The sequence below is a fragment of the Syngnathus acus genome, chromosome 12, assembly GCF_901709675.1.
Source record: "Syngnathus acus chromosome 12, fSynAcu1.2, whole genome shotgun sequence".
NCBI classification, from domain to species: Eukaryota; Metazoa; Chordata; class Actinopteri; order Syngnathiformes; family Syngnathidae; genus Syngnathus; species Syngnathus acus.
Genome location: NC_051097.1, coordinates 9,320,904 through 9,339,132, shown reverse-complemented (window position 1 = coordinate 9,339,132; position 18,229 = coordinate 9,320,904). Strand labels below are relative to the sequence as shown.

Sequence of the window (18,229 nt, the reverse complement as noted above, 5' to 3'; positions counted from 1 at the left end):
TAAAACCACTCCCTTCAGTTTGGTCTGTGACACCCCTAAAAAACAAAATCACTGGTCCATAGAAAGTCTGCTCCTTATCATTTAGAAAGTGCTCAGCCGCTCTAGGTCCAACTGAAGTCTTCTTCATACTAGGTCCACGTATATTGTGCGCATTAGATGTTGACACTGGTATTGGAGCTGTTCATAAGGACTCTCATTTCCTGAATGCTAGTGATGATTTTCTTCTGATGACCTGCTAGGTTCACCCCAACTCTCCGCAAGTCCCTAAAAACAAGAAGACATGAAGACACCATCGGATATCATCAAATTCAAAAGATATCGTTCCGAGTGTCCTTACTCGGATGTCATGTGAGCGACCGTGTCCAGTGACGAGTATCCTCCTTCCATGAAGAGTTCCGTGTAACGACCCATCTTGATGGAATCCAGCCACTCGCCTACTGTTCTACTCCGGACGTTGCAGTCTACATCTACACTGGCATGCTCCACTAAGAGGTTGGACACCCTGATGACATCAATCAGGAAAAAAATTCATGCAGTTGGTGATTTGGAACTTTTGGAAAGTAAAATCTGCTGTCAAGGCAGAAGGCTGGTTGAGATGGTATTGATCAGTTCCTCCCTTAGACAGAAAAACCCAATTTACGGCAATCCTAATTATATTGCGGTCAAACGGTGCTGGAAACAAAATGGCGGTGTATTTGAAGACTGTTAGAGTGACAGCATTTTTTTTTTCGACATATTGCCTTCATTATTCTCTGAATGCATTGTGATGCAAAATATAGTCCACTCATTACGAAGAAAACATTATTCAGGTTATTCTCCATGCCAACAAAGAGAAAGCGCCGAGCTTTGAAATACAAACGTCGAAGGTTGCAAACAGCTTTTTCTAGCTAATAGGAGCTTCATTATGCGGAAGGTCTGGTTTTGCTCGAGCTCCTTTGAACTGTCGAGCGCTATTGCTTTGGTTGTTGCATCGGGAATTTACTTATCTTTGTAGAATAGGCCGAGAAATGATCAACCGTTGTTTCATTGCCTCCACCGAGAAAATGAGGACTTAAATGTCTCCATTACAACACGTTAATGTCATTATACGCTAATGTAAAACTAACTAATTGGATGTTAGAATACTTTGAAAGGCAAGCAATTGAAACTATTGCTTATTCTTAAGAAAATCAATTTCATTTATGCCTTTTTTTTTTCTTCCCACCTCTTCCCCCAACAACACGAAGCGATTGCGGTCTTTTGTCTAAAGTGATTTAATTATGCAGCCACATAAGAATTCGACAGACTCTATTTACATTTAATCTGAATGATGATGAGTTTAGCTCCGAGTTTAATTCACAAGAGAAGGAATATGTAAAGCAATGGGAGGAAGGTGAAGAAAGTCTAATTTAGCAGTAAGGTGATTTTTTTCCAAACCGTCGAAAGAGGGAATTCAATTTTAAGAAAAAATACCATTTCAGTCAGATTAATTTAATGTGAACTTCTGATTCAACGTACATTAAGTATTAAGGAATTTTTCTTTTTTTTTAATTAATTCTCACCTGTGTGAAGAGTTGACCAGATTTTTCAGCGAGCAAGGGTTGCGAATGAGTTTGTCGAGTAGACATACGATCTCATCAAACTTGGGCCGGTTGCTTCGTTCGCGCTGCCAGCAGTCCATCATGAGGTGGTAGAGCGCCTCGGGGCAATCCATCGGACCCGGTAACCGATAGCTCTCTTCTACCGCTTTAATGACCTGCAGAATTGGGTGGGAGTTGTTGAGAAGGATAGGATGGCCAACACCCGAGGACAATTCCTTCATCTTAAAATAGACAACAATAGTCTAAAGGGTAAACCTGAAATTATTGGCTAGCTGAATTGTGATGTTGTATCTCATGAGCACCATGAAGGCATCATCTAGTATCGGCTAGTTAATCATTTGTGCGAGATGGAGCAAATCTGGAGGTCTCGGCCTACTTCTGCTCGACTCAAGACTGACTGGAGGGGATTGGGATGTTGAAGTTCAGTCCAAAAAAAACAAAAAAACAGATTGCATTTAAACGCACATGCGTGGGAGTGCACGGTGAGAAGGCCAACACGCCACGAGGCACAACTACACCAAGCTGACTGGCAAAAAAAAAAGAATGCAGATGAAAGACAAAAGGCAGGATGAGAGGAAAAGCGATGGAGTGCAGGAAAAAATGAAACCAAGGAGAAGGCTTTCAGAAAGTAGCTGCAATTTCTTGTGCGGATCGGAGAAAATCCGCCATAACGCTTTCAATTAAACATCAAACGTCCTCCTCTACTTCCCTTCTTTCATCCTCCCTTACTCCCCCTCTCGCCACTTCTTGGAGACAGACGGCCTCATAAGCAAAAGAAAAAAGGAGGTGGGAGGGGCTGGCGGATGAGGAGGTCACCGCAGGGCTGCGTGTGCACGTGTCTGCTTCCACGCCGTTGAAATCTTGGAGGACTTCTGGGTTGTACTTTTCAGGTCCTCCGACACGCTCCTCACCCGCAAGTGATTTAGGTCGCCGGCTACTTAAAAATGTCATGTCATTTGCTCCGACATGGTGTTCACGGCTACAATAAAAATGGAAGCTCAACGGAGCAAATGTTAAAAAAAAAAAAAGTGTGATATTCCCTCCCACGAGGTTCTGCTTAGCTGTGCAACTTTGTGCTTCGCCTCCCTTCCCCACACACGCTAGAAAATCTAATCTTCCATTAAAGCTATTCATTCTCATTGTCAACACTTTGCAGGAATAGATTGACATCAATCGCTTCTGACATTAGAGGAAGCCTCGTGGATTTCACTAAGACGTCCTTGTGCCATTTTTTTGTACAGAATCCCAGCAACAAGGCATTTTAAAAATATCAGTGATATTTCATGCAAATGACTGGGGAGGACAAATCTGTGTGAGGTGAAAATACACAGAAATTCCAGAACTTACATCTTGATTGGACATCTCCCAGTATGGACGCTCGCCGTACGACATCACTTCCCACATGACGATGCCGTAACTCCACACGTCGCTGGCTGAGGTGAACTTCCGGAATGCGATGGCCTCGGGAGCTGTCCAGCGAATTGGAATCTTTCCCGCCCTGTGACAAAATATATAAGAATATTACAAAAAAATGAAAATTTTTTTTTTCATTTTTATTACCAAAGGTTTTAAACTGGACTCAAACACGAGACAACCCACCGTCATATTAATGAATGCTAATTTTGCAATAAAGATAACAAGGTTGATATTCTTTTACAAATAGTCATGTGATGTGTGTGTGCAGCCGCGTGACTTCATTATAAAGCGTTCATCGCTAAGATAGAACATTTCCCGGGATGACTGCTGAGCCAAATGTGCTTTCAGTCGATGAGAAGTGAAATTAGCTTGATGCGGCATTGATGAACACAGCAGCGGGATATCTCCGAGTCTGATGATGTGAAGGGTGTGGATGATGTTCCTCACGCTGTTCAGTCGGAGCCGAGGAAAACGCCAGCGAGTGAGAATGAGTGGAGAGCAGGAAGAGAGGTGAGTGACGGGATGTTTGGCGCTAATTGAGTGCCGGAGAGGCCGAGGCGACTAATTGGCTGGAAGCTGGAGATTCATTTGAAAGGATGTCACTCGTAAAAAAAAAGACGTCCACTATTGTGTGGCCATTTGGAGTGTGGATGAAAAAAAAAAAAAGCATATAATATAATCCGTCTTTCAGCCTTTCAATACGTGATTTACCATTTATTGTAAACAGAGTAGTTGGTCAACTTTTAAATGTCACCTTGGGCTGTGTGGGACAAGCAATTTCTTTTATGTGAAAATGAAAACAAACTGCCAAGGCGCTTTCCCAAATCAAAATGCAGTGCCTTACCCGTGTGGTGTAAGCAGCCTCAGGGTCGTCCTCCAGAACGCGGGATAGGCCGAAATCAGAGACTTTGCACACAAGGTTGCTGTTGACCAGGATGTTTCGAGCTGCCAGATCGCGGTGGACGTAACCCATGTCAGACAAGTACCTGCATTCATTAGCGAGAAGGAGACGATTGGCTTTTAGAAGCGAGCCGTGGAGAATTGCTGTCAATATCAAATTATGTGTGTGGGTGTTAGTACCTCATGCCAGATGCAATGCCACGTAGCATACCAACCAGCTGGATAACAGTGAACTGACCATCATTTTTCTGGAGTGGAAGACAAAAAAAGAAATTGTTGGTTTGAATTGAGCTTCAGCTGTCAAAATGAACTGATTAATCGACAATCGATTATAGAATTGAGAGGCATTTTTAGGGTCAGCCTTGAAACACAAAATTTCATTTACTGTATTTTCCGCACTATAAGGCGCACCTAAAAACCTCCAATTTTCTCAAAAGCCGACAGTGCGCTTTATAATCCGGTGCGCCTTATATATGGACCGATATTGAGCCACTACGGCAGGCGTGTCCAAATATATGGACTTATATATGGACAAAGTTTTAAAATGGGACATTCATCGAAGGTGCGCCTTATAATCCGGTGCGCCTTATAGTGAGGACAATACGGTAGTTGTTTTTATCACTAAACAATACCAAATAAACAACAGTAAATGGGGAAAATGATTTTGCGATACACTTTCATGCAAAAACCTTTTTATCCGATGAGTCGATTAATCAAAAGAATAATCGATTCTAAAAATATTCAATTGTGACAGCCCTAAATTGATCATCAGGGAACTTGTGTCGGTACATCCCCTTTGTTACCATGAACCTACTTTCCTTTTGTGGTTTCAATTTGATTTTCCACCACTTATCTAGCCCACCAAAGAATCGACAGTGTAAGGTCCCATTTAGAAATTCAATTCCGTGTTAAGCCTGACGTATGAGTATGAGCATCGCTTACTGCATTGTCAAAATGGTGCAACAACTAATCCAGAAGCCCGTCCAGACACTTGGCGGTGTCATTTATACTGTCCTCAGTACAGCAGCCATCCATGTAATTACTTGACAGGCTTGTGCGAGCTGCTCTGCCTGCTGCTCGACCCCTCCCTCCCTCCTTTTGGCACCCAGGACCGTCCTGCGAGCACTTCCTTTGCTTCTCACAACATTCTGAAGGATTTTTAGTACCATTTTGACATTGCTGAGATGAACCACAAGAATTTAAGAAGCTAACCTGAACTGCTTTAATTGAACAAGGTGCCATTGGAAGGTATGAAAAGCTTGAAGTGGTTTGCAGCAAGAACGATTGAGATTCCCGTTGACAGTCGTTCCAGTCATGTTTGCAGCAAGTAGCTACAATGGGCTTTGAATGTCTGAACTTAATGAGGCATTTAGCTGGAATAATAAAAGCTAATTGGCTGTATTGTCATTCCCCGTTGATCCGCTTTGCCAACAACTGCGGTGCAGCATTCAACAAAATCACCCAAATGTATTTATTCATTTTTACATCCAGAGAAGGACACACTTTAGCGACGATAATCCATTCACTGATTAGCTTTCAGACTGTGGCTGCAATCTTACTGCTTTGCTCATTATTATTCATCCCCATTGTCTATAGTTAATGCCATATTTACCTCTATTCAGTTTGTTCCTTATCATCTACTTGTCAGTTGTATCTTACAATATTCTTTTTTTTCCTACCTTAAGGAATGTGTCCAGTGACCCATTCTCCATGTATTCGGTGATAATCATCACTGGTTTACCTGAAAAGAATAAATAAATACATAAATTAATATTATATTATATTTTTTAATTATTAGAAGACACTGACTCTTGGTGACCACGCCCTCCAGACGAATGATGTTGGGATGATTAAACTGGCCCATGATTGACGCCTCCCACAGGAAGTCACGTCTCTGATGCTCCGTGTATCCCGCTTTCAACGTCTTGATGGCGACCTGCATCTCCCTTTTCCCCGGCAACCTTAGCGGGCCGCTGCACACCTCGCCAAACTCCCCTGAGGCACATACACATAGAGCTTAGAGCTGCAAATATCTAAATGGAACAACAAGCTAAAAAAACTTACCAGCGCCAATGATTCTTTCGATGGAGATGAATGACACGTCAATCTCTTGGGCAAATTCATGCACAGCCTGGTTAGGGTCTTCGTAGGTGAGGGGGTCAATGTAGGTACGCACTCCCGGGAACTTTACTGCAGACACACGAATATCATAAAAGTTTTTTTTTTTTATTTGGGGTAAGTCTTTCAGTGTGCTAGTAACACACTCTGGCAGCATTCTGCTTCTTATGAGCCAACACGGCAGTCTCGGTCATCCCTAATTGCAACAGATGGGCTACAGAAGACAATGCCAAAATGTTGCCAAATATATGAGGCAGTCAAGACGGGGAAACCATTATGGCTATGTTTGGATTGGGCCAGTGTGCCAACAATCAAATGCCCCGAAGATCTCTGACTGGAGTGTCATGGAGACACACATGGTCAGACCTTCCGGGGGGAAACTAACCCGTAACGACCCGGCCACCGTTTGAACTCGCCATAGTTAACCGCTGATGACTTATTGTCTCACCCGGAAATCCAGAACGTATTTAGATACACGTTTTCCATTGGATGGTGACAAAATGCAATGCAAACTTACTGTGCCCATTATGGAAGTGCATTTTTTCCTCTTCGGGATCTTGCTTTGCTTTGCTGTAGCCACACCGCCTAGGAAAGAGAAAAAATATATTTGTAGTATTGTATTTATTTATTCTGTCGTTCAATTTTTTTTTTCTAGAATTAAACAGCAAAGTAGAAGGATTTTTTTCTTTTTTTAAAATGTTATGCATGAGCAATTTACTATAGTCATTTTTTTTTGGTTTTTGCCTGTGTACCCAAAAATCCACCCACGGGTTTGCGCCAGTCCAAACAATTTCTCTACGTCAATATTTACACATCCGAGCCATCGGATACAATCAGATAACCTAGATTAAACAAAGAAGATTGATTTTGTACCAAAAAGCCATGGGTGCATACACACACACACACACACATACACACACACACATTCCAATTATTTTAATGCCGGCTAACCATCTGTAATTGAATCCAATCAGGAAATTTATGATGCCTGCCAAAAATGCTCAACAAGAACACGAGCTTCTTATTTTCACGGTTGATCAAACTTGAAATGTGCTTATTTGTCAATTGAGTAAAGCAATGCTGCACTAATTTCTATGTATAATATATTTAAGGTAAGCATAGCTTAGTTTTGTCATTTTTGCGCGGGTAAGTCAAACAAATTCCAAATATTCACGCATGCAGCTCTTATTGTGTAGGACAGAAAATCCAAGAGGCTTTCCATGGGCAGCTGGATATTCACTGTATATATGCGTGCGTGTGTGTTTTGTGTCTGCCCGAGGGTGTCTAGCTTTCCGGATCTGTTGAGTTAAGGGATTTGAGCTTGCCCAGTGGCCACTCGGCCTTCGGACTTCCTGTATGGCCGACGTCCGTGTGTATGCGTGTGGACATGCATCACTGCGTTGAAGTGCGTCTACACATGTGTGCCCTGATTCTATGTCAACGGATGTGCGTTAGCAGTCTGGACAGTAAAGATGGGGAGGGGGGGTGGCCTGGGGCTGGGTTCCTGGCCCAAATTCAACAAGGGAAATTCTCTTGGGCTTCCATTTTGAACCTTTTGTCACACATGTACTATACTTGAGAATTTTCAATTTATTATTATCATTTTTTTATTATTATTGTTACATATATTTGGTGAATATAATCCAGGCACTTTTCTTGAATTATTTTTTTTATTTATTCTCTTGGGCTTCCATTTTTAACCTTTTGTCACACATGTACTATGCTTGAGAATTTTCAATTTATTATAATTTTTTTATTATTATTGTTACATATATTTGGTGAAAATAATCCAGGCACTTGAATTATTTTTTTATTTATTCTCTTGGGCTTCCATTTTTAACCTTTTGTCACACATGCACTATACTTGAGAATTTTCAATTTATTATTATCATTTATTTATTATTATTGTTACGTATATTTGGTGAAAATAATCCAAGCACTTTTTTTGAATTATTTTTTGTATGAATATTCCAATGATAATTGATGAGTTTGGCCACACAGCATATATTCCACTAAAGTCCAGACTTTTTTTTTTTTTTTTTACGAGGCCCATCGGTTGTAGATACTGCATGCTGGGCACTCCCCCAGACAGACACAACACACTGGCAGAAAACAGCGCGTCTCAGCATATTCTCCTACAAGGATCAATGATATTCATGAATCCAAGCTCTGACAGTAAAGCATTGTGACCACAGCAGCTGCTCTACGTGACCTCCACAGCGGATGCGGCTGAAGGCTGCAGCTTGGAGCTGTGATACTGACGGATGCGTCGGCTTCGCTCTTTACCGACCTTTTATACAAACAAGTTTAAACACTTCTCATGCCAATCCAGATCCAATGAGATGAGGAATGCCTTGGACTACTCTCGTCCTCATCAAAGAGCAACGACCGGGTTGTCATAACAACTCCGGGCTACATTTGAAGGTAATCATAACATAGATCAGCGATTTCCATCCAACCACATGAAATCGAGCTACATCAACGTAGGCCGATCCCCGGGGGAAGCATCACTTTGCTTATCTGTCAAATTGATTGAGGGCACGGCTCAGGTGGCGCAGCGGCCTCCGAACCGATTGGCCGCCTTACCGTCCGCTTAGTAGAAATCCAGCCACCACCGCCAGCAGGACGAGCGCCAAAGTGATAGCCACCGCTACTATGGATGCCTGGGCACGTTCGCTGGTGGCTGTTACTGCCAATAAAAAAAAAAAAAAAAAGACAGGGCGGGATGTAAAAAGACTTGGACTATGCTGCTGATACAGGTGTGAGGTTTTTATATCGCCACGCTCGCCCGCTCGGGCTTACACTCCCCGTTTTTCTCGCTTTTGTGTGAACTCACGGTAAGGGCTGGTCTGGAATTCAAAACGCCGGCTAAACGCGCCGTAGCCCGCAGATGTTCTGGCTCGCACCTGCAAAGTCCACACATATTCAATCCTCACATTATTTCGATTATTTCTCAAAGGGGGGATTAATATCAAGTGTGATCAAATTGATCAGCCGCCTGGAACAGATTGCCCAGTATTGAATTCTACTGACTATAACCACTTCCAAATATCTTTATTGGTCCGGCGCGTTATTATTTCCGAGGGACCATTTGTTTGATTTATACGTCACTTCCAATAAGCTAAATCTTTGCAAGTGCTCGCCCGCCTTGCGTAGATTCTTTTCCGTGTCATGTCATTATCATTAATCGATGTCGATATGGATTTTGTCCGACCTGGAAGATGTAGACCGAAGAGGGTTTGAGGCTTTCCACCACCATCTCTGTCTCCCTGGATTTTATGATGGTGTAGCTGGAGTCCTGCTCCTGTTGGAAGAGAAAGTGCATATTTGAAACAGATTTTTTTTTTTTCTGGTGCGCTCAGTGCTCAGCTTTGTTTGAATGTCTGCGGATCAGTTTCCCAAGTGTAACCTCATCAGGTTTAAACAAGGCTCAAAGCCAGTCCATTAGCCAGAAACCATTAGCTAACCACTGACCACAAACCTTCTTTTTTTTTCCCCTTCTCGCTCTCTCTCTCTTTACCTTTATTATGACCTTCCCAGAAAAGAATGCTTACAAGAATGAAAGGGAGAGAGGAGGAAGGGCACAGGATCACTGAACTGAGCTGAAGCATCAAATTGCTCTCTTTAACAATGTCCACCTTCATAACAGCTTTGGGGAAAGGCAACATTATTTTCACAAGGTGCCGTTTAGTAGGTGTGTCAGCAAAATCATGGACTGTGAAGAAAACCCAGAATATGTTCGGCAGTAGAATATTTTGGTTACGTATAGATCGGCAAAATAAAGTATTGCGCAACTAAACTACTAATATTAGTAACATTTGTTCCTTTACCTTCTCAAAATACTTGATCTCATATTCCAAGATGATGCCGTTGGGTCGGTCCGGTTCTGCCCAGGAAAGCGCGATGCTGCTCTTACCGGCATGACCTTTTCTCACCACACTCACCGGCGAAGGTGCTGCACACACCCACAAACACACACACATGCACAATTACAACAACAGAGCTGACAACTGACAGTGAAGTTTAATCAAACAGTCGAAAATATCACACAGGGCCAAAATTGCTATTCTGAGACCATTTCAAAATTATGAAGATATTTCCAATCAGTTGTAATTTGTGACTATGTGACTCATTTCATCCATCAGGTCCCCCCCAACGGCACGACACTTTTTGTATTCAAGCTCCTTCGGGAATTCTTGATTGTTTTCAACCCACTGAGCTGTTCCAACCAATGAGAGGATTTCTAGGCCAAGGCAGCTCAGCGACAATTTTGGCATTGAAATGCCCGAGTGTCTAATTAAACTATCCAGTTAAATCTTGGGCAATTCATTCAATGCTGGCAGAGGAGAAGGCGAGTCCGACTGTATCAATCTGTCACAATGCTGAGGGAGCCGCAACACAAAAAAAATATTAGGAGCAATTTTAGTAGGCTACTTCCTGGTTCATGTAGGGTGGTGTGAAAAAAATGGAGACTCGAACAGTTGAGAATTTGATTGTAAAAAATTCAGGAAGAAAAATTGGAGAAAACGTCAAAATTCAAAAGTACCCAGGTTGGCTTTGCATGCTTTAAATTCAACTACCCTGAGGTTGTGTGAATTCGATTTGAACATTTTTTATTTAGGTAATTTATTCTGGAGCGAGCCAACTTGCGTGAGTGTGCATCCGTCATTGAGCCATCCTGAACGTAACCTGAACGCTTGGCCCAACTCTCCCAGGGACAGTTGGAGAATCTACGACACAAGAGGCTTTTAACCAGGCAAAATGCTCCCTCTGGCAACGTCGACAACGTGTGTGTGTGTGTGTCTGTGTGTGACACCAAACAACGTTTCAGTTTCAATGGTCTCAGCAGAACACCACAGGGAATAAATCACGGCTACATACGACGGTAACTGTATCCTGGAGTAGATGCTTTCACAAAAGTCCTATCTGCAACATCTTAAAAGCCTGAAACCAAAAACCGACACACACTCTCTTTTTAAATACTGTAAAGGCACGGCCGTCATCGTGACGGAGTGCCTTTAGTTTTCCTGCAGATTAACCGGGAGTAAGGCACCCAAAGTACTTCTCATATATTTATAAATTATGAGGGTTTCATAAACAGACACGACGGGAAAGGCGTCGCGCTTCTCGCGCGCAAACATTTTTGGGTATTTCATAAAACGAGCACCAATGTCGGCAATTTTCCGCACGTTAACTTTTTAGCGCTGACAGCTGCCCACTTGTCAACTTCAAGTACCTCCGCCTTACATCATTATCACAGTGCTGAAAATAAAACCCGAGCCAACCACTTTGCTCTGCAAGCTTTAGGAAAAGAAAAAAAAAAAAATCAATACAGACCCTCGAACATCGAGCTCGGGTTTATAAGTACACTGAAAGAAATATCAGTCGAACCAAAAGTGGAAGAGAAGTAGATAAGCTTTCACCGATTTCATCTTGTTTTCTCCCGACTCTATTTCAAACTAATCTTTTGGTTTTATAACATCTGCAATGCACTTGTCAGAAAAACAAAATCCCCAACTTCATAAAGTTTTGTGCTCGTGCTGCATAACGGCCTCCAACATTTCTAATCTGCCGGTCGGTGTGATGGACATGGCGCTTCCGTGAACCTGCCCCTCAGCACCGCCGTTTTATTATTTGACGCGGCTTTACAGGGACACCGTGAAACGGTCTGTTTATCTGACCCCTTATCAAGTATGACACTTCCCCACACTTCAGATCTACTCGTCCTCTGGCTTGTCAGCTCTGGCCTGCTTTCGCCTCCCGATTCAAAACGCAAGGACTGATCAGAGAAATGTCTTGTTGCGACTGCAGCTATAGCCAAAATGGGCTCAGGATTGTTTAAAGTGCAGCAGGGAATAGGATTGAAATGATGCCGAAAGCCCGAGTGGAATGATGATGGTAGCAACATCTGGGAAAGGTGACATCTGTTTTGCATCTCTGGTAACTAACAAAGCTGTCAGCCTTAATCAAGCCATTGAACACAACTCTGTGAGGAAATTAACACGGTTTGCACTGTAGTGAACTGCTACCAGCACATTTTGGGGGTCCTTTGGGGGCTTACTAATATCTTTTCTCACTGTGTGTAAGCAACCTGCTGTCACGAAGTAACTATCATACCTTCGGCGTAATCTTTCTGTCCATCTGCTGGAGGCAGTAATGGAATTATTTTGTTGCTGTGTTGAAGAAAAAAAATCTGATACTGTATTTTTTGGACCGGGTTATAAGGCACAGTCTCACTCAAACATTTTGGGAAATGTCCAAATATTAGCCATATTAAGATTGCATTTTCCACTGTCAATTTTAAATGAGTCTTATAGTCTGAAAAATACGGTAACTACTTGGCCATGATTCCAATCCAGATGACAATTTGACAAATTTCCAAACTGGCCTTTGGATAAAATGATCATGTGATCTATTAGGTTTATGAATTATGATATCTGACAACAATTAACATAAGAAAGGGCTAATTTGTCCAAAATGGGTTCCCAACACTTGAATGAAAAGAACAAGTGTAATTTAACCAGAATAATTGCACCCATTGCCAAGGAGTGGCGATTTTGCCAGTCATATGTAATCTAATGTAATCCCTAATCTCCAATTTGGTTAACTCTAATCCCGCCACAACTCCGATGAACTCAAAGGGAGCTCTGCGCTCTGGTGTAATCCACTCAGATTGCTGACAGTCACAGTGACGGCAGGGTTAGAGGTCTGTCGCTTCTCTTGACTGTCAAACAACCATCTGTCTCGTCTTTTCCCAGACCGAGTGACCGTCCGCTATTACGACTTCCTCCGATTCCACGATAGCATGCAAACCTTTCGTCAATAAACTGTCTTCTTTTTCAATTTATCCCCTAAATGGAAGCAGAACGCAGACATTTTATTCTGCTCGTTCCATCATCCCGCCATCTTGCCATTTCATTACAAACAAAACTAAACTACGCAAGCACAATTTACTTGTTAACAAGAAAAATTGGCTTCCCAAGCAGATGCTGTTGCAATTTTAATCTCCATTTGAATGGAAACCAAAAAAGCTCGTCAGATTGACAAGTATGGTGAGATCCGTTCTCTCTATTATTATCCCTTATGCTCATTGTTGTTGCAAAAAATAAAATGTGAAAAAATGAAATGCAAAACTACCATCATGTAAACATCAGCATAATTAGTCTCAGCGACAAAGCTCCGCCCACACACGACCATTTATGGACAAACAGTAAATCGACTACATACCAGCCTGATTGGTGGTCACATTGAGTGACACATACTGCCTCGTACGCTCTTTAGCCAGCTCCGAAACTCCATTGATGGCCTCCAAGAGGAAACTGTAATTGGTATGGGACTGCAGGTCGGCCACCATCACCGAAGTGTTGGTCAGGCCCACCTGACGTGGCAGAAAACGAACGTTGGCACCGCACTCTTCCAATCCCCTTCCGTCTGGCAAGACTTGTCTGCAAAGGACGTTGTAACGGATGTCCTTCCTGCCACCGGACTCCATTGGAACGGACCACTCCAGGAAGACGCTGGTCTCGTTGACATTGGAGATGGCGTTGCGGGGAGCCGATGGCGGCCCTGAAAGTTAAATTGGACTTCTCAGTCTGAACAAATCAAGTCATTTGTGAAGGTTCATACTGTCTTCTTAAGATACTATTTAAACAGTTCTTTTGGTTAGATTATTTTATAAATATTTTATTATAATAATGTATTCAATATGTATTATAACAAAAATATTTATTCTAATTTTATTTTAAATATTTTATTTAATGAATAAAATAATCTTCCAATAATCTTCAATATTTCTTATAAAATATTTCTTATAATAATATTTTAATATTTTTATTTAATAAAGAAAATAATCTTCCCTGTCTGACCAAAAGAACTGTTTAGACAATAAATCAAAAGTCAATCTGTACAAATAGAGACGTCGAATCTCACGTGTGCAGGCCATATTGGGAGGATCCGAGTCAATCTTGTAATATCCTTCTTCGCAGCTGCAGACAGTTGCTCCGGTGTGCCGGGCCACGCTGTGGGGCGGGCATTTACTGCAGAGAAGAGACTCCAGCAGCGAGCGGTAGAACCCCACTTTGCAAGCTGAAAGACGGCAGCGGATGCCGCAGGGAGGAAGGCGGTGTTTAAAGATGAGATGATAGTCGCAGATGTAGAGATAGAAAAGGGCGGCATGGAGGCAGAGAGGTCAAATGAAGTGGGAGAAGAAGAGAAAGCAGTTAGTTGCTTTGATGGAGAAGGAGGTCACAGTGGCAATCACACTTCCCCGAGGAGTTTTGATGTCATCAGAGATACCGATCGGCGTAATAAAAAGGAAATAAAAACATTTGTTGCATTGTTTTTCTTCTATGTTTCTGTCAGGATCCCTCAAGGGATTACCGGGAAGGAAATTTGAGGGACTTTTCTTCAAATGTTGACATTGAAGCCAACTTTTTAGCAAGTCAATTGTCTTCTGTTGTTTTTCTCGCTATATTGATTGCGCACGGGGCTGTGAGTTGTCACAACGCGGCTGTCAAACAACGGACGATTCCAACCGTTCAGCCCGTCAATCTCCACTTCAGCGGTTTGTCGCCGGCAGCAGATTAAAAATGGGCTCTCACAACAAGCGAGAAACAAGATGTAATCTCCAAAAAAAAGAAACGGGGTGGACACACGGCGAATGTTAACACGCGAGAACGCATCAACAACTTCTGACTTATCACTGCAACATCCTCTCCCTTGTGCTGGCAGACAGATACAAATAGACACGTGTGATAATGGAGCTTCCACAGGGGGAGCCTTGTCCTCTTAAGGCTTCTTGCTTGATCGCTCCTTTGTTTCTTATTGCGGCACTTTTGTGGACCATTCAGACCGCAACTGTGATTAATAACTACATTAAGCGCAGATAAAACCACAGAGGTAAATAGGAATGAAGATTTGCGTGTGGTTGTGTGTCTGCCCGGCCGGGCATGCAGTGAGTCACCTTGATGGAACCTTGCCCACTTGTCACGGAACGTTAGGCTTGAAAAATTCTCGCTTTGACCTTGCCGTCTGACAGGCCAAGCACACGCGCACAGTTTTAGCTTCTACGATGCCACACATGAAAGCGAGCCTAATGACAATTGTTTGTTTTTACGACGACCGATTAGCACGCCTATGTTCTCGTTCTGAGAGTTGCGATGCGATTTGTTTTTTCGAGGTTGTTTGGAAGGTTAATTGAAGAGTAAATCCTCCGTCGGTGTGAATGCTTGTTTGTTTTCTTAAGTGCTCTGTGATTGGTCGGCAGTCCGAGGTGGACCTCGCCTCTTGCCCAACGTTTACCTAATGGGGATAAACCGTCTGGAAAACGGATGGGCATTGTTTTTGCTGACTCGTCATTTAAGTGATTGTGCTAAATGCAAAGGATTCTGTGGGATTTTAATCATGGCGTGCAATGTTGGTCTACAACCAGCAGAGGCGCTGTTGATTCTGCTTCAACCGGTTGTTTCGACATTATTTTCACTTTAAGATACATTCTCTTTTTTCTTAATCCGTCGATGAATTCCAGTCAGAGAAGTAGGAAGCGGCCTTCTAACAAAACTCTTGTTAATGGATAACAACCTTGGCAGTGGTCATCGTCTACGCTCCGTTGAACACCGGCCCGGGAGTTTCGGTCCAAACCACTGAGCTGCTAAACTGCTTTTTGAGACTTTATAAATACCACAATAAAGTTCTATTTTGTTCTGTGTGCATAACCCAGGATGTGGGAGAGACAATTGGACACCTGATCTGTTCTCTCCAGCCCACCCCCCGACACACACGCCAGATTTATCACCACCATCATCTCCGGTAGCTCCCCTTGACTTCAAGCTCCAACTCCCCCACAGACAGATTACAAAGAATGAAGTAACTGTTCCTTTCAAATACAAAACCCGGCAAGGATAAGGATCTTTGGATCCAAACCAATCCAAGCAAAAATAATACAGACTTGGAAAAAAAGTTTAACCAAGTAATCTAAAATTTGTCCACAGGGATGAGTAAATGACCTAAATTCAATGAAATTAAATTAATTCAATGAAAGTGTCAGTCCATTTCATTCTAATTTTACGCATGTTCTTACTTAAATAAAGTCAATTAAGCTAAAGGGTCACATTGAAAATGTATACCTGGCAAGACAGAGGAGGTAAAAAATAAATAAATAAATAAAAAAAAACACCTGCTTTAATGAAAGTCAGTCAGGCAATTCTCATAGGAAGCAACATTATTGATGTTGAGGTATAAATATGTGTTGCTCATTTCCATTTATGTTAAATTCATCACACATGCATAAAAGTGAACACTGATCATCACTGGAAATTAATTAACTACAAGCCGAATTTGTCAAACGTGGCAGGACATATGCTGACAATGTCATGAATATTTCTGAATTAGTGACACAATCATTTTAAATCATTGGAATCAGATTGCTCATTTTCATTTTTTTTGAGGGGGGAGGGACTTTTTATGGTTGACTAAAATATGTCCTACCTTCCCGTGCGCGTTGCCCTTGGCCAAGCTGTCTTTTGATGCCACACAGCGTTTAATATACAGAACAAAGGCTAATAGGTAATTAATATGCAATACACGCTAATGCGCCATTTGTGTGTAGATGTGTGTGTCTAATACGCAATTAATATGCATCACACAAAGCCGCATCCCGGACAATTAAAAAATCCAATGGTGTCCTATGATGGCCATTAACGAGTATCCTCTTCACTTGTCACTTTAAATACCTAAAATGCCTTTTTAGTGTTTCGAATATTTTGATATTATTTATCAGCATGAGAGTTTTCATTACATTTTTGTTGGTTCACTAAATGCTGCAGACAAATTGACGCCAAAGTAATCTTGGACGCAAAATTGGTTCCAATACAACGTCGGTAGGATTGTAGAGCAATAAACGGCAGAAGGAAACAAAGTAAATATCCTTTTCCTGTATTTGTCCCACAGTGAAGCGTAAGAAACACAAACAAAGACTTGATGAATATATTTGGGCGTTTGTGTGTGTATCGGGATTCCGTCGCTTTGTTTATTATGCTCATTCGCTTTTTGTGTACATTTATTTGCCAATTTGCGTCTGTATTTGTGTGTGAACACAAACAATGGCAGATGATAATGTCGTCATATACAATCGAGTTAACGGGGCTTTCCTGTCATGCCGGACAATGGTCCTCTCTGTCATCCAACAATCAGTCCAAGACTAAAAAGGCCAAGCAAAAAGGTCACAATAGCTTATGAACCTAAACCAATTTAGTGGACCAATGAAGCTCGGCTGGGGAAGATTGGACGTTAGATGTCACGACCATAAATAAGTCTGGCCAAAATACAGAGACAAAATAAAAATAGATATTGGATTAAATATTTATGGAATGTTTACTCGTTTCGACCTAGCATAACAAAGCGGCTCACAGATGACCCAAAGCAGAATTGAGGTGAACTTGGGTCAAGAACCTCAATGGTATCAAATCATAGGAAAAAAAAATCAGCATCTCCCATGTGGACCGTTCACAATCTGCATACAAAACATGCGTGTGTGTTTGTGTGTGCAGCTACACGTACAGCTGCAAGTCATTAACTGCACGCACGCCGATATATTAGGAACGCCAACGTAGAACACAATGAGATGATGAGGGAAGATGTTATGGACGTATATTTTGTAAAGCAAAACAACCTGTGACTCAAAGATCAACATAGCATCAGAATGTTAGTTGCATTTTGTTGAATAACGTTGGCCAAGGCTGAATAATCACAATTTGGATCAGAACCAGATTGAAAACTAGTGTAGATACACACCTGCTGAATTTGCCTAAATGACTTATTAAAATTCATACATGAAATTCTTGAGAAAATCGAAAAAAAATATTACATTTAAATTCATTTCATTTTTGAGAGGTGCACCTCGTGGGTATTTTTGGAAAATGATTGTAACCAATTCAAAATCAGTTCGTATTTAAATTCGGACTGGGCCCGTTTGCAGCTCGCTCACAGTGGGGAGGGTAAACTAGAGGATGCCCGAGTGGGGAAGTTGGTTTACCCAACAAGCACTCAGGAAGCACTTTAGTTGTCATGACAGCATCGCCATGTTTAGATGATGGGGTGATAAGCGAGGGAGGGGGGGAGGAGAGAATCCGAGGGGAGAACGCAAAACGGGAGCATGCCAGGCGGTTTCCAGTGAAGCGGGATCTAAAATGATGAATGGCAGCTCTTTTTGCAGCAAA

The 18,229-nt window shown here is 42.0% G+C and overlaps 1 protein-coding gene across 2 annotated transcripts in view; it reads right to left on the bottom strand.

The window, feature by feature from the left end:
* LOC119131215 (ephrin type-A receptor 5) overlaps window positions 1-18,229 on the bottom strand; it is a 29,909-nt gene continuing 11,680 nt past the window's right edge. The window contains exons 4-19 of one of the 2 annotated variants that reach the window (XM_037265455.1): window positions 13,944-14,099; window positions 13,242-13,580; window positions 9,845-9,969; window positions 9,229-9,318; window positions 8,851-8,920; window positions 8,601-8,703; window positions 6,532-6,599; window positions 5,961-6,086; window positions 5,706-5,891; window positions 5,576-5,637; window positions 4,077-4,144; window positions 3,836-3,982; window positions 2,928-3,078; window positions 1,542-1,735; window positions 338-502; window positions 1-264 (exon numbers count right to left, since the gene is read on the bottom strand). In XM_037265455.1, coding sequence (XP_037121350.1) covers window positions 153-264; window positions 338-502; window positions 1,542-1,735; window positions 2,928-3,078; window positions 3,836-3,982; window positions 4,077-4,144; window positions 5,576-5,637; window positions 5,706-5,891; window positions 5,961-6,086; window positions 6,532-6,599; window positions 8,601-8,703; window positions 8,851-8,920; window positions 9,229-9,318; window positions 9,845-9,969; window positions 13,242-13,580; window positions 13,944-14,099 — 2,162 coding nt within the window. In that variant the 3' untranslated portion in view covers window positions 1-152. Of the gene's footprint in view, window positions 265-337; window positions 503-1,541; window positions 1,736-2,927; window positions 3,079-3,835; window positions 3,983-4,076; window positions 4,145-5,575; window positions 5,638-5,705; window positions 5,892-5,960; window positions 6,087-6,531; window positions 6,600-8,600; window positions 8,704-8,850; window positions 8,921-9,228; window positions 9,319-9,844; window positions 9,970-13,241; window positions 13,581-13,943; window positions 14,100-18,229 lie in introns of those variants that run through there. The other variant, XM_037265454.1, reaches the window with a different exon arrangement.